We start from the raw sequence: 25,582 nt of genomic DNA on the forward strand, positions 1-25,582 counted from the left end.
AATTCTTACAGTAGTTTTCAATCAGGGGTTCATATTGCATATAGAGCTCCAGAATAAATAAATTAAAACTACTGGGGAAGGCTTCACCGTTTCTAGAACAGATAGGTTCCAGACTCTGCGAACAGTTCCTATTATTGGTGCTGAATTCTGTCCTGCACGATAGCCGTCCCGGTGACTGCACATTTCCAGCACTTCGGATCCCTGCCTTGCCCGATTGACATGGACAGCTGGTTGATAATTTTTGACGTTTGCTATTCAGTTATATCTCTTGATCAGACAGACCTGAGTTTCATTCCCTGGAATTTGACAGGCGTGGTGTGTCAAACAGATCCAAAGATTTGTGCTCCATGAACCTGATGTGTGAGAAACGCTCTAGCTCTGAGAATCATTCGTCGGTATATCTACTTGTTCTGTCTGCATTTCCGACTGAACGTTGACATTTTCTTTTAGCTGATGAATGTTTAATTGGATATTTTATTGGAGCTTTAACTAACACTGCGACAGGCTGTACCGACATTGATTGTATTTTTAATTAAGCCGAGTAAGCTTCTTTACTCCATTGCCTGTTTTTTTTATAGGTTTTTAGTGCAGCCGAAGCGGTGACACTCTCAGTCTAAGAAGAAACACCGAGGGCCTTCTGGCGCTCTTATAATTCCCCCTCTGGAGTGCTCCGGAAAACATACTGAGTGAAAGATGAATTTGCATTAGTCGACCGAAGGTGGCGCAGCATTAACCTAAATGGATGAAATACGGCCAAACATAACCAGAGATCAGTGAGCAGGACGCGTCAACATGGTAAATTGTTACATTACCGATGGGTTTTGAAGAAAGAATTAAGCAAACTCAGTTTTAGTGCATATTCGTTCAACATTTATTAACTAGTTCAGACAGCATTTTTGTTGAATGGTTTATGGTAAAGTTAACAGTAGTGAATATAATGACTGGATGCCCCACTGAGATGAGATCGCATGTACTGTGAGTTGTGAATGTTATACACATCTGTGACAGACTCGAGGAAGAGAAAATACGGGCTCAACATAAAGGTTGGGCGACCACTCTGAAAGAAAATTACAAATGGACATCAAACAATTAGGAAGCTACACAGTATTCCAACCACAATTGTCTCAACGACAACAAACAAATTAAAACGGAAAACCCATCAATTATTTTCTCAGCTACACGCTCATAAACGCAAGTTATCTCACCGTTGGAATCAGCAAAATGACAGATTGTAGATATAGAATTCAAGGGCCTCTACAAACGGATGAAGAAAATGTAAGGAGTCCAAAATTCATTCACTTGACCTAGAAAATAGGGACAAATTAACCATTCTGATCAGAGGCTTTCAAGTTTTAACTTTTATTCAATGACACGGTTAGAGATTTCACAAGTCTTATTCGTCTGTTTGAACTGCGAATGATTTGATTAGTCTCACCTTCACCAGAGTGACGGCAGCGCTGTAGAAAACACTTAGGAAGAACAGGGTGATGAATGTTAAAGCCGTTTTCCTGATGTTGCTGTGATCGTTTTCATAGTTTTCAATCCAAGTGCGATCTATCGAATCTACGAATATAAAGGCGAGAGAACGTATTTAGATACTTTATCGATCCAGTCTGACATATCTGTATATAAGTACTGGAATCAGGGACCGTTACATCTTCAAGCAGTCAGTTTGTTCTCAAATTTGACTCTCGATCTGTATCAGTAATTGCGTTCGTGATTCTCAGCGCTAACTTACTAATACTGTGCATTTTCTTCCTTTATTATCCGTGGGAGAATATTTTGAAATATTTCATCATTTAATCTATTATTGGAGAATATTATTACTTTTATCTTTTGCAGAATGTTCATCGGGAACGATTATATTAATTATATCATTATATTTTAAATATAGGCTGTGACATTTGATTAGTTGAAAATTGTGGTCGTCACTGGATAAAAGTTCAAATCGTTCATCTTCATTTTTTTGTGACCAATTTCTTGGAAACCACGAATATAAATTAGATCCACAGTAAGGACGTTGCTTCATATTTTTGTTTGTAGAAACTGTATGAGTCAGGAAGTGCGTTTTGTGAAGCATCCCTTAATTTATTTTTGCTCATATCTTGATGTGTATGTTTTTCTTTCAGTGTTTCGGTAAGCGGTTATGCGTGTCGTTTACTTCGTACGTGCCCATGTTGGGGTTTGTGCATTATTAAACCTTTCCACTTTGCTTTACTGTTGATGTGTTCATTCTTCTTTTTTTCCCACTTCACAGATGCTGCCAGACTTGCTGAGCTTTTCCAGCAACCTTGTTTTTGTTCTTGATTTACAGCATCCTCGGTGCTTTCGGTTTTTTTTGTTCATTACACGGTTGTGATTGTTTATGTAAATTTTGTTCATTTCAAAATGTGCAAACATAATTATGTTAATGTACCATTTTATTTGTTGATGTCAATGACAATGTTTTAAAGCTTTTGTGAATGTGTGTATTTTTTGCATTTATGCCATCTAAAATATGTATTAAAGGGCTTATTTCAGATCTTATCGCTGTCGTGTTTTTTTTGCATGTTTGTGCTTCATGACTGTGTATATTAGAATGCAACCTTATGTTTTGAGAGATGTTTGTATTTTTGTGATGACGTCCACTTGTGCTTCTATACATACTAAACCAGCTCTTGTTTGTGTACTTACGTGTAAACGTTTGCTGATGCTTGTGTCATAATTCTTGTAAATGCCCAATGATCTGTCGGCCTATGCACATTTGTGGCTGTCTGTGAGATTATGAACTTTATGTAACAGTGCCCATGTATATGTGCTAATGGATGCGGTTTAAAATAAGTAATTCAGCTATCTCTGTTCTCATATGCCTATGTTTGTGAAATTGGGATCATAATGAGATTACTATTTATCTCTGTGCTCATATGTGCCTGTGTGAGTATACGTGTGGGAGGACATTTCTAGGATGTACCTATGTGTTTATACAGTTATGTCTCTATATATTACAGTGTATGAACGTACAAGTATTCCTGTCCATTTGTGGGTTAATGTGTGTCTATGATTTTCATGATTACTTGTGGGCACCCCTGTTCAATTGTTTGCTTATCTCTTTCACTGTATATGCGTTTTGTAAGTGTTTATATCACCGCTCATGTACATTATGCATGTGTGTCTCTACGGGTGCAAGCGTCTGTGATGGCAGATCTGCACTGACATTTATGTGTGAGCATGTGAATGTTCCTTTAGGTGAGCATTGTATAACGCTCAATGTATATTCAGCTGCAATGTATAATTGTGTCTGTATCTGTGTGTTGATCTTATGCCAGACTCTGTTCATTTTTGCTACTGCTCCAATTGGTCACCATTGATGGTGTAGGGAACATTTCTCGCCATCATGGAGAAATAAGCATTTTGCGAAAGACTCCTTTGATGCAGTGATAGAATTTCTGTCTTTGAGACCAAGAGGCCTGACGTCAGATGCCCACTGCTCCAGAGATGTATAATAACATTTCTGAGTATGTTGATCAGAAAATATCTGCAAATGTTCTTTACTTAAAACAAAATGTTGTCAGGTGTTGGAATACTAGCAACCTCATGAGTTCCACAAAACTGAGACAAAACAGTGGAACACTCGCGGTCCAATATGCTTCAAAGGCATCATTTTACATGGAAAGTGTAAATCTTCAGACAACCAGCGGAAAGCTGACTGTTCCTGTCTACAACTATTTCACATTATAGAGGGCCTTTAACGTGATAACTCTACACGGGGAGTCACAGTACATTCCGTCAATCATTCCTGTCTTATCTCCCTCTGCTCAACAATAGCACATTTTCATCCAGTTTTCTTTGGAATGGAAGTGAAAAAAATTTTCTTTCAACGACTTCCCCAATGCCTGATCCCTGGCAGTTCCGCAGAGACAAAGGATAACTTCAAGTTGCTCTGCACTCTTTGCGATCGGTGCCCATAGCTTTTCTTTCCTGTTGGTATGCCTCAATCAAAAATAATTTTAAAAATGTAAGTTTCTACTCCCAATTGACGCAAATTAAGCGGCATCTTGAAACTGGTATGAATTTTGTGGGAACGAACAATTGGGGAAATCAGAAACACCAAGATCAATGTTCGTGGTGTTCATTTGTCATAAAATGGATATTGTCAGATTTAGTCTGAGTGGGATTTAAGACGGAGAAAGTACTTTGCGAAATTTTGCAGTGAGTAAGCTTCACTCTGTCTCAGACTCATGTTTTGTCTGAGCAGAGAGCATTGATCACACAGTCACGAGTCCTACACTTGTTAATAGCACCTGGATGGATTGAACAGTCGTAAAAGTGGGCAAAGCAACTAATTAAACGTTAGGTACTTAAATCACAATTGGAGTGGGAAACGCTTTATTACTTTTATTGAACTCTTAAGTGTAACCTTGAGATTTGCATTGACATGAATTAATGGTGGCCATCAGTACAAGTGAAATGTTCACAAAGCTCGGTTACCACTGGATTTATCAACCATTCTGTTGATGATCTTCAATGGAATCGCTTCATGCCCCACCACACAGGAGTAAGAAGCACCGCTGGCCCACTCCTCCGCAGCAATGGATAACAGGCTGTACATGAAGAAAGAGGTGTTATCGCTCTCTGCCGCCACTTCGGTGTTTTTGTAGTGACTGGGATTCACCGGCGTGTCTTTGGTAGTCCACTTGATGAAGACCTCTCGGGGGGAGAAACCTCTCACTAAACAGGTGAGGGAGACAAATCTCTGATCGGCGATTTCTTCCATCGGCGGCAGGAGGACAGACACTGACGGCACCAGCGGATTTTTCGCTCCAGAATATTTGAAACAAATGAATTTTGAAAATCCAGAATCATTATTTGGATTTTACTAAATATTAAAGTATTCCACTTTTAATTTTGGATTTATTCACTTTCATTTTCTAAGGGAGCAGAATATTATCCTTTCTACTCATTTTATAAAACAAAAATAAATCGAAAGTTGCCTCCATGTTTCCAACCCACAAGAAAATTCTGACCTTTAGTCGTTGCTGATGTTTGAGTCACAAACTGGGCTTCTTCCTACCATATTAGAATATCCCTTAATCTACCCTTTTCTTCATAAGCTACGTAGCTATCCTGCCATGCAATGCATCACTAACGTGCCCAACGGTGTTCGCTCATTACTAATCAAAGCATGATACTGATGCAACTGGTTTTAAGTTACACATGGGATGCTTTTGCTCTTACCTCTTCACTCACCTTTCTCCTTGCGGATGGAGTCTCTCAAAGGAGTTGGTAGATTCTGATGGTTCACCACGCAGTAGAAATTAACCCCACTCAGCCAGGCTTGTGTAGAAATGTCTAATTCGCTGATCACGCTGTCAGGATGCTCTCCAGGCTTGTGTAGAAATGTCTAATTCGCTGATCACGCTGTCAGGATGCTCTCCAGGCTGGTCGGCAATCTCTGATTTCAGATTCTTCTTTTCTTGTTCCAAGGTGGCGTTGACTCCAAAAGGAAGATTGGAAACAACACAAGTTAACGTCACTGTTGCCTCCAGTAAGACCTGGTCTGTTGGCGGCGGGAGTACTTTAACTGCGAAATCACTGCACTCGGTAACGTCTGTGAAGTGGAAATCAAAAACAATGAAAGATGCCACTTTAGGATCAAAATACCAGTCTTCAGTCTATTTCCTTACAAGATAAAGAAACCACTTTTGAGACGGCAATTTCCAATGATACTTGCAGAAACCATACTTACTGTTGTTCGTAAACTTTGACTTGTGAAAACATTCCTGACTGTCTCTAAAATGACCTGTGTGTTCATGCCTAAAGAAAATTGGCTTTGCAAGAAATGAAACCCATGAAAAAAATCATTAAATGTACCTTTACGTAACCCATGTAGATGCCTTCCGTTCAGAGTCCTTCTTTCGTTTGAGACCATCTATTGATGCCTCTGGGGAAAAACAGTCTAATCTCTGCTCATTCATGAACCAACATGCAAATGTTGTTGGTCATACTGAGCGCGAAATCAAATCCCGAATTTCGGGAAAACTGTAACTAAATGGAAATGTTCTCTTATTCGTCATGTATTTGCAGAGATTTTAATATATTATAGGAGCGGTGAATGGCTACAGAAATTCTGTTCAATGTGATTTAACGCGATCGAAAATAATTTGCATTATTGGTGTGAGTCCTTCTCTAAAACACGTCATTATTATTATTTATTATAATGTTATTCCTCATGTGCTCAATTTGGAGAACATCTGGAAACAAGACACTGAGCACACCATAGGAAATAGCCTGTTTTCTCAAGAGTTTTCCCCCATTAAGTTAGTTAATGACTGGTCTCCACCTTCAATTTATTTACCAACCTACAATTATCAGTTTACTCGCCAAACAAAAACAAAATCAAACAGGAGCGTTTTTCATTTATGTACAGACTCAATAGAAATTTGAGGTAGTGAAATTCTGGCTTCCACGACTAACCGTGTGAATATATCTGTCCTGAAGCTAAGTTTAATCAGCCCGGATCAAAGTTTCAGTTCATTCATCCCAACTGTAGCATTCCGACCGGACGTTATTCCCCTGCCACATTCATTAATTCCAGAAAACTCCTAGCAGAAGCTCAATTAGATCACGCTTTTCTGTGTTAATCCATTGTAATACACGTTTGGTTTGTGGTCTGGTCTCATGAATAATATTACAGAGCCCCGATCATATAAAATGTATGTCGTGCAATTCCCAACGCCAAAACATAATTCCTGAGCTGACAGCAAAGAATTAAACGCGTTTTGTTTTATTTTCAAGTATAGGTCACTGCGGGCTCATGTTGAGACCACAAGATTAGGATTATGAAGTAAAGTTAGGCTATGAGGGCAGTCCAGACTGCTCCGCTATTTGATCATGGCTGATATGTTTCTGAACCCCATTCTCCTGCACGCACCCCACACTAAGCAAGAACCTATCTTTCTCTGTCTTAAATATGTGGAATAAATTGGCCTGCGCAGCCCTCTGTAGCAACGAGCTCCATAGAGTCAGCTCTCTCGGCTGAACAATTGCTCTTCATCTCACTTCGAAATGGTCCTCCTTTCTGAGGTTGTGCCATCCTGTTCTAAATTCGCAGACTGGTGAAAATATCTTCTCTACCTCCACTCTATCTGGGTCTCTCGGTATTTTCTATGTTTCTACAAGATCTCTCCCAGAACCCAAACCCTATTATTTTTAAGGCTGTTACCAGTAATGGATTCTGCTCTCTGGCTATCTCTCAAGTATGGTCAGTCAACAAACTGTAAAAAAAAAGCACTGTGAATCCAGCCCACTCTCTACATGTCTTCAACACAGAGGATAGCATGTTCTCCTGATTTACTTCAATGATGTATTCTGAGCAATGCTAATGTAATACACTCTAAAATGAGATAGGTGCACACGGCATGATGGTAAATTAAAACCTGCTGCGTGCTAATTCCGAAGCCTGAAAGATTCGTTACTTGATTCCCATCGGAGCTCGAAATGATTTGTAATTATCTCGCGGTGTATCCCTCACCCTGGGGTGCCGTGATCCTTTTACTTTTAATCACCTCTTGATGCGTGACCTGACAGGTATAGACTGCGCTGTTGAGCCATTCACGAAGAGGGACTCTCAGCCGACTGGTCGCTGAGAAGTTTCCATTCGCTTCACACACGGGAGACGTGAAGAAGCCAGAATCCACCGGTGGTCCATTCTTCAACCAACTAACAGAGATTGACTTTGGGTGGAAATCAATGATTGAACAGATGATGGTTGTAAATTTGCTGTTTCTGATTTCTTCACGAGAACCTACAGTTAGGAGGAGTTGGATGGACACCATTGATTGAACCTTAAGAAAACACATCATATAAGTTATCTGATTTCTGAAGAAAAGTCCAGAACGAAACATCAGCCTTCCTGCTTCTCTGATGCTGCCTGACCTGCTGAGTTCATCCAGCTCTACACCTTGTTATCTCAGTTTCTCCAGCATTGGCAGTACCTACTGTCTCTGATATAAATTGTCCGACGAATTTGAGAAAAAAATACAGAGTTGCTTCCTTTCACGGTTCATTGCTATTAACAGATACTTCCTTAAATATTACAAGGGCTATCATTGTACAGAGTACTCTTGAAGCTGGGATCTAAACAGAAAGATCAGCAGGGCGATATAAAATTTCAAAATTAGAAGAAACAACAAGAGAGTAAATAAGGTACAGCAATTATATGTCAGTGAAATCAAAAGCGAGTTAGCAACGTTGGAGTCCAACGCGCAGATCAGAGGAGTTGAAGGTGGAAATGTGGGAAAACTGCAATTGACCTCACGGAGACATGTTGAGAGAGGGGCAGGATTCATTATTCCGAGGTTTATGGTCTTCAGGTGAGACGGGGAAAGATGTAGAAAGGAAGGAGGTGGTCAGCAGCGAAGAGGAATGAAATTGTAGATGCCTCCTCAGATGAAGGCAAATGTAAAGGGCTTAAAAACCAAAATACAGCAAATACTACTAGGAGAACAATATTGGCTCCTGTATAGGTGCGAGAGACATAAGTGTTTAGATAACGTCGACAAGTTTCAATAACGTGTAAATTGATGTGGTAATGATTTCAGGGGTTTCAACTTCTTCACCGGAGGCTGAGGCATTCATCGTTTCAAGTTTTTAGACGGAGCTGAATTGTGAATATACGCTGAGGAGAGCGTTTTAATACAGTACTTAGAGGGCCTTGCAAGAGAGGTCTGAACTTGAACTTAACTTTCAGTAATGAAGCCACCAGGTGGATAACATGTCAAACGTGAAGCATTTTGCAGATAGTGACCATCAGTCCATTGGATTCAAATTGTTCCAGAAAGAGGTAGAAATATGTCTGCATCTAAATTCTGAAATGCGGGAAGGTCAGTTTTAATGAGATCGAGTACGATTTGTCCAGATTAGACTTGGAGACGACACTTAACTGGTAAATCTGAATCAGAGAAGGAGGACACATTAAAGAAGGGAACAGAAAGAGTACAGAGCCAACATGTGCCAATGAAGAAAAAGCGTGGAAGAAAAATGCAGTGAGCCTTGGATATCAAAGGACATACAGGGTTAGATAAAGGGGGGGAAAGGGAGGCTTATGGCCTATGCCAAAGGCACAAAATAATGGAAGCTCTCAAAAAGTGTACAATGTACAAGGGCAAGTTTAATAAAAGAGAAATTAAGACAGCACAACAGAGCATAGAAGAAGAATGGCTGGCATAATAATGGAAAATATGTTTACAAGGAGCTGTGTTGCAAGTTGATTAGTCATGGGAAGATAACTAGGGAAATAATAGGTCCCATTGAGTGTTACAGCATCGAGAAACAGGGCGTAGGTTAAGATCTAAATTAATACATAGTGCCAGTGTTCAATAGTAAAGGGGATGATGTTGGTACAGAAATCATGGAGAAAAGCTGTGACTTTCTTTAAGAAATTAGCACAGATAAATCATTGTTCCGTGTTGTCTTGTGGGATTAAAAGTGGTTAAATTTCTGGGTTGGATGAAATGTATCCCGTGTAGTTAAGCGAGGCAACGGAGGAAATGGCTGAGGTGCTGGCAATAATTGTGAACTCCTGTCTGGCAATAGGGGATGTGCCAAATGATTGTAGGTCAGCCAATGTGGTACCGTGAAGCAAGTGGGAGGAAACCAGAAAGCGTGAAACCACAGGACAATCAAGCCAGGCTCAGTGGTAGGGAAAATATTGGAAGCGTTTGCGAGGAACATAATTAATCTTCATTTGAAAGAGTTTAATCAAAAATTCTCAACATGGCATGAGTGGAAGTCACTTCTAACCAACTTAAGGGGATTTTTCGAGGAGGTACATGGAATAGTGTAGGTTAGATGGGCTTGAGATCGGTATGACAGGTCGGCACAACATCGAAGGCCGAAGGGCCTGTACTGTGCTGTAATGTTCCATGTTCTATGTAACCGGTTGTGTAGATGATAACAAAGATAAGAGTAAATGGGATCTGAGGAAATTTGACTAATTGGATCCAGAACTGACTGAGTGGCAGGAAGCATAGGTCATGAGGTGTTTGTGTAATTGAGGGTCTGTATTTAGCGCTGTGCTGCAGGGATCAGTGCTTGTATCCTTGCTGTTAGACTTGAATATAGGAGGGTATACCAGTAGTTTCGCAGATGGAACGAAAATTTTCGAGTTGGTACGTAGTGAGTTTGATAGTTGTACGCCACAGGAAGCTGAAGATGGGGTGGCCAGATAGGCTGATCAGCCGCAAATAGAAATCATTCTGGATAAGTGTGAGGTGATGCACGTGTTCAGACAAAAAAAAAGCAAGGTATAACGTTATGAATACTGCAACCCTGGGATGGGTGAACATCTTTGGTGTGCATGCCCACCGATCCTTTTTAGCACAATGACTTGCCATAAAGTCAGAGTCGTAGAGATGTACGAATGGAACAGACCGTTCGGTTCAACTCCTCCAGGCCGAACAGATATCCTGCATTGATCTAGTCTTATCTGCCAGCAGTTGACACATATCCCTGTAAACCCTTCCATTCATGCACCCGTCCAGATGCCTTTTAAATGTTGTATTTGTACTCGACCTCACCACTTTCTCTGGCAGCTCATTCCATAAACACATCATCCTCTGCGTGGAAAATGTTGCAGTTTAGGTCCCCTTAAACCTCCCCCTACACCCTCACCTTAAATCTGTACTCTCTAGTTTTGGATTTACCTGGCCTGGCGAAAAGAACCTTGGCTATTGACTCTATCCATACTTCTCATGACTTTATAAACATTTATCAGGTCACCCCCAGCCCCTTGCGTTCTAGGGAAAATAACACCAGCCTATTCCGCCTTTCCCCATAGCTCTAACCATCCAACCGTTACAGCATGTTCTGAGGAAGAGTCACCGGACCCGAAACGTTAACTCTGGCTTTCTTCTTCACAGGTGTTGCCAGACTCACAGAGCTTTTCCAGCAACGTTATGCTTGTAAATCTTTTCCGGACCATTTCAAGTTTCACAATATCCATTCTATAATTGGGAGACCAGAATTGAATGCAGTGGTGGATAAAGAGGCCAAGAAAATGTGTCGGGCATTTGCCTTTATTCGCCGCGGCATTGAGTTTTAAGGGCAGGGAGATACTTCTGGAGCTTAATCAAACACAGATTAGGCCATATTAAAATATAGTGTGCAGTTCCAGAATCTATGCTATCAGGTGAATGATTACATTGGAGAGTGCATAGAAGAGATTTACCAGGGCGTTTCCCCCGGGGTGGAGAGTTTTAGTTATGAAATGGGATTGGATAGACTTGAGCTTTCCTTGGAGCAGAGGAGATTGAGCAGGACAATGATAGGAGGAGGGAATTATGAGGGGAATAGAGAGGATAGACAAGAGAAACCTTGCCCCTTGGTAGAGTGATCAATGTCTAATGGGAACAGTTTTCACCTAAAAGCAGGACGGTTAGAAAGGAATCACTGAGAGGATGATGGAATTGGAGCTCAGTGCCTATAAATTATGTTGAGGCTGAAACCCTCAAAACATGTCATGAGTGTTTAAAAGCATAAGCAAAATGTCAAATTATACAAGGCAATGGATCTAGCGTTGGCAAATTGGAATAGAACAGCTGGGTGATTATTTTGATTGGTATAGACTGGATGCGCCGAAGGGCCATTTTGTGTCCTGTATAATTCTGCAACTCTTGTGAAAAGTTTTATTTAAAATACGGTAAATCGCATTTCATTTTATCTCAGCTCCCACGTCACTTACATGGTATTCCAGTGCTCTTGTCGCGCACGCTGTGTCGAACTTCACAGTAGATTTGGCCGCATTCCGCCTCTGATTCTGTGAGGGTTAGCTGGCTGCTCATGGTGTAAGTTCCATTCTTGTTTCTCTCCGATGGGTAAGTCTTAAATCCAGTCTTGATCGGCTCCCCACCTTTCTTCCACGTCACTGTGGTGACATCAGGGGAATAGTCTATCGCCAAACAACCATAGATGACAGAGCCGTCGGTGTTGTGTTGCTGACAGGAGGAGACGAGGCCATAAAGTGTGGGGGAAGATGGTGTCGCTAGGAAAGAGTGGGAGATTTAGCAAGTTAGACTCATTTAATTAGATATTAGTTGTTACTCAAATGTAAGGCAGCCATAAACTTATTGAAGTCAATCCCAGCTAAAATCTACAACATAAATTCAGCTTATTTTTGTTTTCTATCATTTGTTGGTCGTGATCTTCGGTTCCCTCTTTTGACGCACGCCAATATTTTTTGACCATTATCACATAATTAAGGAATAAGAACAGTCAGATCCCATCACCACTAAATGTTTGAAAAGTTCACCAATAACGCAATTGACGCTTTCATTGAGTTGCAAGTGAGAACGGAAGAGTTTCACTAAATAAAACCCAAAGAACTGCGGATAATGTAAATGAGAGCAAAAACAGCAATTGCTGGAGTCTGGCAACATCCATGGAGAGAACAGAAACTACTTCTGAGGACACGGAGCGTTAACTCTGATTTTTTTTCTTCTTCACAGATGCTGCCAGGCCTGCTGAGCTGTTCCGGTAGCTACCGTTTTCATTCCTGATTTACATCATCCTCAGTTCTTTCGGTTTTTATCCATGGAGAGAAATCCGAGTTAACGTTTCACGTCCAGTTACCCTTTCTCAGAACTCTGATTTCTCTTCACAGATCCTGCAGGAACTCTGAAGTTTGTCGAGCAATTCTGTTGTGTGTGTGTGTGTGTGTGTGTGTGTGTGTGTGTGTGCGCGCGCGCGCGCGTGTGTGCATGTGTGTTGGGGGGGGTGCGCGCGCGAGAGAGAGACAGAGATTCACTGTTCATTCAGCATGCCTGCATTTCTCAATCAAGAACGTTGTGGAAAAATGAATTGTCTTGCCCTTTCTATCGTTGCTGTTGTGTGGCCCGATTCACTGAAATTAAGTGCTGCAACTTCATTTTACCTCCGATTTCTCGCGCATCCAAAGATATGTAAGCATACCGAACTGCCAAAGTAACTCTGTAATCCGTGATTACAGGAAGATAATAAAACCAATCATAAAAACCTAATGATGTGGAAATATGAAGCGGCTTTTATGATTTTCTGAGTCGTGAGACACGGTGTGAATGCTTTGGATGTAATTCCAGTCTAAAATTACAGAAAAAGAAATGATGCGGCTGAAGGGAAATTGGATTATTGCAAGACAACAAATGCCATTCGTTTCACCATTTAAGAAAAAAACTCCTCTTCCAACACAAATCTACCTGAGGTAGCGAACATTGCTAGATGGTCAGCCTAGAGTTGCGGGGGCTTGTGATCAACACTGACACCTGACTCCATGAAGTGTCTTGAATTGAGGAAATAAACAGGTGAGGCAACACGTTTCTTGTTGTCTGATCCTGCCATGCCACCTTGTATTGACTGATGAATCAACATTGCTCAAATTTGAGCATCAGCTGGAAGATGCAGAGTGTGTGAATTGGTACGGCCTGCCTTCATGGTGAGGACGTCAGTGTGTATCACCATAGGGCGAACGAATGAATTGCAACTTCTGTGTTCGAAACAATATTTGTCCCTATATTTCTCGTTTATTTTCGTTCACGTGATGTTGGCATTGCTGTCAACAGCAGCATTCTTTGCCGTTGCTAATTGTCCAAGGAGAGTTGTTGGAGAACTACTTTCTTGCACCATTATTGCACGTTACTAAGCAAATACGCTCGCAGCATTGCTAGGATGGGAGTGGGAGGACTCTTGGCCCAGTAGCTGTGAAGAAGCGGTAATATCGTTAAATATAGACGGGAAGTTGCAGTTGGTTATGCTGTCATTCATCCATTGTCCCTATTCTTCTCGGTGGTAGAGGCTGTGGGTTCGGAATCTGCTGGGAAGGAGTCTGGCTGAGTTTCTACAGAAGAATTCAGAGAGAGATAACAGCAGTCCCACTCTGCATTAGTAGTGAAGGTGTGAATATTGAACGCGATGAATGGGATGCCAAATAAGTGAAGTCCTTTGCGCTGAATGGTGTCAAGAGTCTTGACGGTTATTGAAGCAGCACTCACCTAGACAAGTGGATAGTATCCCATCGCACTCCTGTCTTGTACCTTGTCGACGGTGGACAGGCATTATGGTTACAGGAGAAGAGTTACTCGGTCCAAAATGCCTGGTCTCTGACTTGGTCTCGACACCACAGTATTTACAGGGTAACTCCAGTTCAGTTTTCGTCATTGTCAACTCGCGACACGTTGATTTTGTGGGATTCAGTAAATGGTAACGCCATTGAATGCCAAGAGAAATGTTTGAAGTCAGCGTTCTTGAAGATAGAATGTACTGGGAACAAATGTGTTGCAAAACTTAAATTTTCACTCGACAATGCAACTCAGAATGGTTTCTCTTGGAAAAAGGTTGTTGCAGTGTCATGGACAAGAGCCAATCACCACGTCTATGAGGATAGCTGTTGAGGATGACGTCAAGTCATTTGCCTGGAAATTGAAAATTCTAATTGGCAATTATCTGAATTCTGGAGGCCTCTGAAAATATGCATTCCTCCATTAGATTCAGAGACTTCGCAGTGCTAAGGCTAACTGAGCTGAACATTTACCCAGATATGATTCGAGAAATTAACAAGTTTAGCTTCAGTAAAGATCAAATTGACACCCAGTTCATAGCAAACCCTCTAATTTCTCAAACTGACTACCGTTCACTCACTCTCAGTCTGGCCTTGAAATTCCACTCACATTGACAACCCCCAACCTGCCACATACCCTCTCACTCTGGGAGACACGACCCCATCATACAACAATACCACACATTCGAGACAATCGACATTCCAGATGGGCATGTACTCTCAATTCCTTTCACCCAATTCCTTTCTTGCCTCCCTGCAAATGGCCCAAGGTGTCTTTGGCCCTGACTAGACCTGGCACCATTGTTTTCACAATACCTGACAAGACCCAAATCCCTGGGACATTACCACATCCCTCAATCTCTTACCTCTCATCTTACCCAAGCCAATGGTGCATATTGCATCTTACTTCCCTTCCCATCTATCGTTTGCCATCTGCCACTTTGCTAAAGTCCAAGCATTACAAGTTGAGATCATGTCCACCAGCCACTTCGCTACTATGACCATCTACCATTGAAACAGCCTGCACCCTGCTGACCCACGAACTAACGAGCCTGGCACATGTCACGCCTACTGTAATTCCATCGAACTACCCTCGTCCACCAAGTACCAGTCTACTAAACTAGCTCCATGTAACTGCATTCATTTTCATTGCAGCTGGTAAGCAATGTGCATGCCATCACATCCAGCAGCCACTCAACACATCAAAACCTACTCGCTCACCCGCACCGACTCACCACCTTCGAACTCCAGACATGCTCCATTGTAGATTCATAGAGCTATAGAGTCATACAGTACAGAGACCGACCAGTTGGTCCAACTCACCCATGCTGGTCAGTTTCCCCAAATTAAAGTGATACCATTTGCCTTCATTGGGCTCATAGCCCTCGAAGCCTGTTCATGTACATGTCAAAATGACTTCAAAGCTATAACTGTGTCTGCATCTACCACTTCCTCTGCCAGTTCATTCAACTACCCACCACCCCCTGCATGAAAAAAAAATGCCGACAGATCCAACACAATCTGATGAAATGGTGGAACAGCTCAAGGGTCTGGGTGGCTTACTCCTGTTGCTATCTTCCTATCATTGAGTATAATAAAGTGTGTGGCTGGATGAACACAGCAGGCCAAGCAGCATCTCAGGAGCACAAAACATGGGCCATCTCCAACACATCCCTCACCTTCCTGGACCTCTCAGTCTCCATCTTAGGCAACCAGCTTGTAACTGATGTCCATTTCAAGCCCACCGACTCCCACAGCTACCTAGAATACACCTCCTCCCACCCACCCTCCTGCAAAAATTCCATCCCCTATTCCCAATTCCTCCGCCTCCGCCGCATCTGCTCCCACCATGAGGCATTCCACTCCTGCACATCACAGATGTCCAAGTTCTTCAAGGACCGCAACTTTCCCCCCACAGTGGTCGAGAACGTCCTTGACCGCGTCTCCCGCATTTCCCGCAACACATCCCTCACACCCCGCCCCCGCCACAACCGCCCCAAGAGGATCCCCCTCGTTCTCACACACCACCCCACCAACCTTCGGATACAACGCATCATCCTCCGACACTTCTGCCATCTACAATCCGAGCCCACCACCTAAGACATTTTTCCATCCCCACCCTTGTCTGGCTTCTGGAGAGACCACTCTCTCTGTGACACTCTTGTTCGCTCCACACTGCCCTCCAACCCCACCACACCCGGCACCTTCCCCTGCAACCACAGGAAATGCTACACTTGCCCACACACCTCCTCCCTCGCTCCCATCCCAGGCCCCAAGATGACTTTTCATATTATGCAGAGGTTCACCTGCACATCTGCCAATGTGGTACACTGTATCCATCGTACCCAGTGTGGCTTCCTCTACATTGGGGAAACCAAGCTGAGGCTTGGGTACCGCTTTGCAGAACACCTCCGCTCGGTTCGCAATAAACAACTGCACCTCCCAGTTGCGAACCATTCCCACTCCCTCTCCCATTCTTTAGACGACATGTCCATCATGGACCTCCTGCAGTGCCACAATGATGCCACCAGAAGGTTGCAGGAACAGAAACTCATATTCTGCTCGGGAACCCTGCAGCCCAATGGTATCAATGTGGACTTCACCAGGTTCAAAATCTCCCCTTCCCCCACTGCATCCCCAAACCAGCCCAGTTCATCCCCTCCCCTGCTGCATCACACAACCAGTCCAGGTCTTCCCCTCCCCCTACTGCATCCCAAAACCAGCCCAGCCTGTCTCTGCCTCCCTAACCTGTTCTTCCTCTCACCCATCCCCTCCTCCCACCGCAAGCCACACCTCCATTTCCTACCTACCAACCTCATCCCACCTCCTTGACCTGTCCATCTTCCCTGGACTGACCTATCCCCTCCCTACCTCCCTACCTATACTCTCCTCTCCACCTATCTTCTTTTCTCTCCATCTTTGATCCGCCTCCCCCTCTCTCCCTATTTATTCCAGAACCCTCACCCCACCCACCCGCTCTGATGAAGGGTCTAGGCCCGAAACGTCAGCTTTTGTGCCCCTGAGATGCTTTATTATCTTGGATTCTCCAGCATCCACAGTTCCCATTATCTCTTCCTATCATTGAGATATTGGTTATGATATCACTGGTGGGGAGCACTGACTGTTAAAATATTTCAATGAAAAAATGTTTGAAAACATCTATTTTAAAAGTCTTGTTGATATTTGGAAGGTAGTATCCACAGTCTCCGTTTAAGTGGTCGAAATAATACCCACTCAATTACACCAGGCGCTACACTCTGGTGTCTTGTTGTTTTGTGATATTGCTTCGTCTGAAGCTCGGGCTCCAGATTAGATCACTCACATTCGGTGACTGTGGGATATCGAGTATCACTGAATTCGGTAAAACGCGTTTTCTCTACAAACCACTTATGCTGTTTTACTGGACAACAGAGGAATTCTAATGAAAGATCAAAAAACTGAGCTCTCGAAATGAAATATTGAAATAAAAACGCAAATTGCAGAAGAGGTCTGGCAGCGCCTATGGAAGGAAGGCAACGATACGGTTTGAGTCCAGTGAGCCTTCTTCAGCAAATTGCTTTCATGTTTTCTAGCACGGGAACTCACATCTACTGAGTTAGACTCTAGTTAAGTTTGCTTGACTTCTGCTGGAACAGGATGCTTATAGCTAAGTTATAAACAGAAGATTAACTGAAACACCCCCACCATTTGATGCAAGTCTTGGATTCAGCGGAAACTACATCCTACTGAACAGTCAAACTCTTCCTATCAGGTACAGCACTTGTTTGATATAAAGTAAAACAAGCTCAACATTATCCTATCAAATATTCTGCGGGAGACGATTAATTCTGCGTTAGTTATAAATGCGAAAGATAGAAGAACAAGTTAGACGCTGGCATTTCGGTGGGGTGTAACTCTATCAACTCCAGGTAGCGACGCCCAAATCCCATGAACATATATTGTTTCATTTTCATAAAAAAAATTCAAGCCCAAATTACAACCACAGTCTAAGATGGCGATTGACAGATTTCACAGGCCTCTATGTTGAGCATTCCAACAAAACTCAAATAGCTCAATGGTTCTTTATTCCTCTGAATTAACCTGTTCAGAGATGGTATTATACCTCTGAAAAAGGTTGGAATTGAATGCAGGCCACTTTTCTCCAAGTCTGGGACACTGCTACCGCATCACAAGAGATCAGAACCTAGGAATTCGACACTCTCTAGGAAAATAAAACAGGGACGGCACGATAGCACAGTGGTTAGCACTGCTGCCTCACAACACCAGGGACGCAGGTTCAATTCCAGCCTCGGGCGACTGCCTGTGTGGAGTTTGCGCACTCTCCCCGTGTCTGCATGGGCTTCCTCCCACAGTCCAAACATGCGCAGGGTAGCTGGATGGACTATGCAAAATTGCCGGTAGTGCTCAGGGAGGTGTAGATTAGGTGGGTTATAGGGTGTGGGTCTGGGTGGGATGTTATGAGGTTCAGTGTGGACTTGTTGGGCCAAAGGTCCTGTTTCCACACTCTCGCGATTCTTAAAAAAAGAACCACTTGCTTGACAGCGCATAAACGATATTCATTTTTTCCACCTCCGAGCAACCAGGAATAGTTATAGGGTGTTTTCACGATGGAAATAACATTTCAACAATTATCCAAGTCTACTTTGATAGCCCCTTTGAATTATACAAACTCTACAGGAAAAATGGAGGGGTAAAAAACCGAGGAATTGCGTTGCAGTAAGTTCATTCTCACTGCACTTCAACCCTGGAAATCCGTTTCGAATGGAACTGCCTGTGTACTGCACCAGAAGGTTCGGTCGAGACGAAATACATTAAAATCTTTGGAAGTACATCATTTGATCGTTGCCAGTAACACTAACAGCCCACGACAGGTTCTCTAATTATACGATGCAAAATAATTTCTGATTCTACACTGAGCCACCAAACACTTCACGCACAACTGAGACAAGAATACAATGTGGAATATGCCATTTGCTCTGCCTCACTCGATCAAAACAAAACAAAAATCCAAAGGCAGATATATTATTACTAACAACCGATTTCAAAACTCCCGCAGTCTGTTTTTCGTTTTTGAAGCGTTCGCTCTAATTGTAACAATTTGGTCGTGGCTCTCATTTCTGAGGTGCCTAATCAAACATTATGTTTCTGTCAGACAAAAGTGTTTTTGAAGCATCAGATAAAATTGAAATATCTCAGCTACAGGAGACCAAGCCGGCCAAGACCAGTTGGCAAGACAGTCAGAAATAGCGCAGACACAAACTGTACAGCAGTTTTCATCCCAGTCGATACATCTTTTTCAATCCGTCATGTCAAATGTTACAGACTCACTATAAAAGAACTTTCATAATAGAGGTAAGCCTTAATGCGAATGAGCACAGAAGCAAGTAAACAATTCAAATCAACAGATTGAGATGAAAGAGAATCAAAAACCATCGATTCAAATGAGCAGAATGAAAAAAATAAATAAATAAGACTGAATCTAACCTGTGGTTCACGAACAAAATTAATAAACTAAACCACAAAATATAATCACGGTAAGAACATTATATGTAGGTGGAATATATTCAAAGAATTAATAACGGTAACATAACAAAGGCATGTTTTGATCATGCATGGTAATATTTCAAACACTTTTAAATTCTTAACGTTTTTTGTCTAAAATAAAATTCGCAAATGTTCGGTGTCACTGACTTTCAACACTGTATAAGGGACTTCAGGTGTTTCAAGTAGCCCAACCACACAGAATGCCCATCTGGTAAACAAATTAAAACAAATATTGCTAAGAAAGTTCAAGGTTCTGACTTGCAGACACAGTCACGACCGTCTCTTGATCCTAGTAGCCAAGTATCCAGGCTGCGCCTCTAGCACAGTAATAGATGGCGGAGTCTTCGACCTTCAGCCTCTTCATGTCCAACGTGAAGATATTGTTTGAAGTATCTTTGGATGCAGTAAAACGACCCTTAATCGTTGGCGCATAGTTATTGCTCAATTCTGTTTCGAAGCCAACCAGCCACTCCAGCCTTTGCCCGGGAGCCTGTCGAACCCAATCCATCCAGAAGCCGTCAAGATCGAACCCGCTGACTTGACATGTCAGTCTCAGGGAGCAACCGGGGTGGCCTGTCTCTGCCTTTGGTTGAATCAAAACAACTTCCGACTGGACGCCTTTAAAAAGAAAGCCAAAAACATGACCATCAATACTGATTAAATGATTCCTGAATCTCTTACATGCCTGAGGTAGAGTAAGACTGCGGTAGTGACAAAAGGAGACTTGAAGAATAAGCACTCACAGGGTGAAAACATCAACAAACTGAGAAAAAATGTCGGCATAATCATTCTGATAACTTGTGGAAAGTGTTTTGTCAAGGTCTTTGGAAGCAAATCAGATTCAGGAGTGTTGAATTACGGTCCAGTGACCAGAATGTATATGCCCATCAGCGGGGGCAGGCTTACAGGTTCCGCCTGTTGGTTGCCTTCTGGAGGCGGTGAGTGAATTTTCTTAGCAACTCCCACAGATGGGCTTGTATATTTACACGAAGTTACTCTCAAATGTGGACATTTTTCCGTGTTGGGATTTTGTTTTGCTAGATATCTTGACTGAACGTATTCGCATGTTTTTATCGATGGAACTATAATTGAACAGCCTGAGGTATTGTTCAGATAATAGTTTTCAATATCTTATTTAAAATAACCAAAAAAAAACCAAATACAAATTAAACCCCTTTATTTCTTGACATGCATTGCCAAGCAGATAAAACTAAAAAAAGTTCAAAAATAAAGTTGCTGGAAAAGCTCAGTAGATCTGGCAGCAGCAGTGGAGGAGAAAACAGAGTTAACGTTTCGGGTCCAGTGACTCTTCCTCAGAAATAATGGTGGCTGGGAAGTTCTGAGGAAGGGTCAGCGGACCCGAAACTTTAACTCTGTTTTCTCCTCCACGCATGCTGCCAGGCCTGTTGAGCTTTTCCAGAAACTGCTTTTGTTCCTGATTTACAGCATCCACAGTTCTTTTGTTCTTTTTTTAAAGTTCAATGCTGTTATCAGCCAATCAAATTACTAGCTTTTTTAAAGAAACTCCAACTGGATGTCACACAATAAAATCGTGTCTTATTCATAACAGGCTTTTCTAAATTCAGTTTGAACAACGTAATATGGAGCATGTCCAAAGTGAGTTTATTTAGAATATAGATGCATGTGGCGAAACAGTTTTGAACTGTGTGATAAGAAGAACCTTCTTATATTGAATAATGTCTCTCCTAGCATATTTTTCAAATTGGTCTGACTGAACATAATCATTTGAAAATGTACTGCAAAAGAAAAAAAAATGCATGCCTGATAAACAAACAATGAGTTAACAGTGAAATATAACACTCGGATAAACGTTTGAAATGGAAACTAATGAATCAGAGCAAGCCAATAGATAGGAAAAAAACACAATAACAAAGAAAAGCTCTCCTCAACATCCAGTTCTGAAGAAGGGTCCCGACCCTGAAAGTCGAATTTTTTTTACTCCTCTAATGCTGCCTGGCCTGCTGTGTTCCTCCAGCTCCAAGCTGTTTTGGGTCTGACTCCAGCATCTGTAGTTCTTGCTATCTCCATAAAGAAGACATTACCCTGTTCATTGGTAGCTATTACAGGGTTTGTTAAATAATAGCTATCAGCAGAAATTGAACGGAACTTTACGCTAATGACAGTCATGTATAAAGGACTGACACAGTTTAAATGAAATGCATTGATCAGAGAATGGTGCCGGAAGCTGTATGAGTTTGATTTAATTAAACTTTGTACATTTAACTTGAGATGATGACAAATGTAACTGCAATGCGAATTTGGACCCACTGACTTCGTATTCTGGAGCTTTAAAATAGTTAATAAACAAGTTAAAATAACTAGAATGACCTTTGTTTGGAAATAATAGAAATTACTGGAGTATAGTAAATTTCCAGTTTTCAGTCAGTCACAAAGTGAACACTGCATTCAGCGAATTATTTTAAAGAAAAAAAAGCTGTGACGTGTGTCCTTGGTGTGCAATTGGAAAAAAAATAGTAGTTTGTTTTGTGCAATTTTATTTTAATTAATTCTTACGCCCTTTAAGCTACCAGGCGCTAAATGTTGTCGCATTCAAACCGACTGCAGGCAAGATCCTGGAGTTCAGAGTGTCATTTACCCAGAAGCATGGGGAGTTTCAGCAGTAAATCAAAGATATTTTTCCTCACGGTTGACTGCTTGGCAGAAAGCTAATTTCAAACCAAAACCATCGCCTCAGCGTAGACAAATATACCCGCCAACAATGCTGGAGAAAGTTTTATTTTTTCAGCTCAGTAATTTTTGGAGCTGGTCCTTTCTCTCGTGAAAGAAAATATTTGCAGAGTCTCTGACACAATGCAAACACTAACATTTTACTGGAGGATCGCTGGAACAGGTTATAATTTTGAGATAGATAGATGGATAAATGAATGTATAGATAGATAGATAGATAGATAGATAGATAGATAGATAGATAGATAGATAGATAGATAGATAGATAGATAGATAGATAGATCGATAGATAGATAGATAGATAGATAGATATGGAGGGAGATAGATCGGTAGAGAGATTCAGAAATTCAGATAGCCAGATAGCCATCGACTCAAAGTGTCAAAAAGCTCGGAAACAGACTCTTCAGTCCATCCAATCTGTCCGGACCATAGTCCCAAACTAAACTAGGCCCACTTGCTTGCGCTTTTCGCATTGCTTTCAAAACATTTCTTATTCATGTAATTATCCAAATGTCTTTTCAAGGTTTTAACTCCAACACTTCCTCTGGAAGGTCAGTCCACCAACGAGCTGCTTTCTTTGTTTAAACAAAAACAGTTATGCCTCATTCTTTTGTAAATCATTCTGCTCTCACTTTGTGAATCTGCCACAAATGTTGAAATCCTCCATCCGAGGGAAAACATGCATGCTGTTAACTTTATCTATATCCTTCGTGATTTTATGAATATCCACAAAGTCACCCCTCAACTTCCGACCCTCGAGTGAAAAAAAAGTCCCAGTCTGTCCAGTCTCTCCTTATGACTCAAACCATCCGTTTGCAGCAATACCTGGGGATCATTTTAACGATCCTTTTCCAGCTTAAAAATCTCTTTCCTACAATAGGGCGACCAGAAATGGACACAGTACCCCAGAAGAGACCTCACTGTCGTCCCATATAACCTTAACATGATTTCTCAACTCCTGTACTCAAGCGACTAAGCAATGTAGGCAGGCAGGTAAATGCTTTTTTGACCATTCCATGATACAAATTAAAAGTATTATGATCCTGAACTCTAAGTCTCTCAGTTCTATTAAACTCCATCTGACACTTTTGATCCAATTGATCAAGATCTCTCTGTAATCCTCGATGACCTTCTTCATTGTCCATTCTGCCATCAATTTTAATGTCGACCATAAACATGTTAACCATGTCTCCTAATTTCTCAACGAATTCTTTCACACAAATGATAAACAAAATTGAACCCAGCACCGATCCCTGTGGAACATCAATGTTAACAAGGCACAAGTCGAAAAAGAGTGCTCCACCATCACTGTCTATCTCATGCCGTTTAGCCAATTGTGCGTCTAATTGGCCAAGTTCACTCTAAATCTCATGTGATCTAGATAGACAGAAATAGAGTCAGCCAGACAGATACAACGGATGCACGAACGGATAGATGGAATGATTGATTGATGACTGATTGGGTCTGAAACAGAAATGCTCTTCAAAATTCTGAATTCCGTTTGTCAGCCTCATTACTCGAGGTGGATCCATCATTACATATATATCAGTCTATCACATTCTGTCCATCCCCAGTCCATTTATAATTAAAATACAGTCTATCACATTCTGTCCATCCCCAGTCCATTTATAATTAAAATACCACATACATCAAGGAATGACAAGTTGGACATTGTAGCAGTAATTTGAAGATATTCCTATGATACTCATGATTGTTTTCAGATGATTGTACATCTCCACCTCAAAGATACAAAACGGGGTCTTCCTGGATTCATGAGAAATCATATCAACATTTCGAATATGTGGCCCTGTCATATAGAGCAGAACATTCAACACAACATCTAAGTACTTCAATCACAGCAAGAGTAGTGCCGATCATTGGAGCGATGCCAATTAGACTTGCGCAGAAAGTTATTTTTCTTCTATGTTACATGGCATGACAGTAATCAAATTGCCCCTTTTTACACAGATTCCCTTCTGTTGTGAGATTTGTTGAGTATGGGGAGACTGGCGTGGTAATGGAGAATGCCTCCAAAAATGCATCAATTTGAGAATGTTGCGCTGATTTCTGGTTTGTTTTAATTGAAAACAGAGCATCCTTTATGAATGTTTCAAGGTGAAGAAAAATAAATAATTAGCTTTGATGAGTATTTTCTGAAGCGTTTTTAGGTGACAGTTGCAAAACTGATGAATACCAATTTCCCCTCCATGCTTTAAAAGGTTGTCTCCCCTACCCCGAGACGATTAAACCAATTTGTGTGTAGTTTCAACTGGTCTTCAAAGAGCAACTTTTAGCAGCAACTGTTTCAGCATCAATGAACAAAAGGAAATATGAGCAAAGACACAATTCCTGTCCGTCATTATTTCACAGTCCACCGTATTTCAAAGCAATTGGCGCTTCTCCAAATTATCACCATTCCTATGTAACAATGAGGAATTAGAATTTCCATAATCTTGCGTGATTTCAGTCCATTCAGTGTTCCGTAGCTGTCAACTCTCTAAAATCATTGGTTGCTTGTAACTGATTGGCATCTCCCACAAGATCAATGGTTGTTAACATTGTCATCACTTTAAATTGATTGGTGCATCGCAATCTATTTTTGATTTCCAATCAGTAGTCTGATAAAAAGCATTCTTTGGTTAAAGGGGATAAACCAGTTTTTCCATAATTCTTTCGAATTACTTTACAGTTCTAGGTGCATGTTTGATTTTGGTACCGGAATTCCTTGAATAATGGAGCGAATGTGAGCTGGCTTCAATGCCACGTTCACAGTTAGTGCCTCTACTAGCGGGAAGAATGCGCAAGGGTGGTTCCTAGGAGGCTCAGAGTCAATCTGAGTTATTAATGCATCCGCAGTTACAGTTCAGCCATTAAATACCTCTTGCCTTCTTGATGCGTGTCTGCAATCACAGCGATTATCTGGATTTCCAGTGGTAGCTCCGTTCCCATATATTCGCTGGCGGTGTTAAACTGAAGGTCTTTCTACCACCCCAGTTCTATATACAGGATCCCGTGGTACTGTTTCATAGAACTGAAAGGGAATTATCCCTGACAATAAAATGTGAGGCTGGATGAACACAGCAGGCCCAGCAGCATCTCAGGAGCACAAAAGCTGACGTTTCGGGCCTAGACCCTTCATCAGAATGATCCCTTCCGCATTGTTCAATTTTGCTTTGCTTCAGCCACCATCACGAAAACAGATGACCCTGTCATGGCCACATGTCTGATATTTTAGAGCTCCTTGTACGCACAGTGTCTACTTAA

At 41.7% G+C, this 25,582-nt stretch overlaps 1 gene segment (V, D, J or C); it reads right to left on the minus strand.

The window, feature by feature from the left end:
- Nucleotides 1–919: 919 nt before the first annotated feature.
- On the minus strand, nt 920–20,398 carry LOC125448923 (Ig heavy chain C region, membrane-bound form-like). The segment is given in 10 exon segments: nt 920–1,057; nt 1,436–1,563; nt 4,468–4,797; nt 5,227–5,326; nt 5,379–5,587; nt 7,511–7,823; nt 8,922–8,929; nt 11,720–12,019; nt 19,868–20,227; nt 20,353–20,398. Coding segments are annotated over 10 exon segments (1,932 nt in total).
- Nucleotides 20,399–25,582: the final 5,184 nt, after the last annotated feature.

The sequence above is a fragment of the Stegostoma tigrinum genome, chromosome 43, assembly GCF_030684315.1.
Source record: "Stegostoma tigrinum isolate sSteTig4 chromosome 43, sSteTig4.hap1, whole genome shotgun sequence".
NCBI classification, from domain to species: Eukaryota; Metazoa; Chordata; class Chondrichthyes; order Orectolobiformes; family Stegostomatidae; genus Stegostoma; species Stegostoma tigrinum.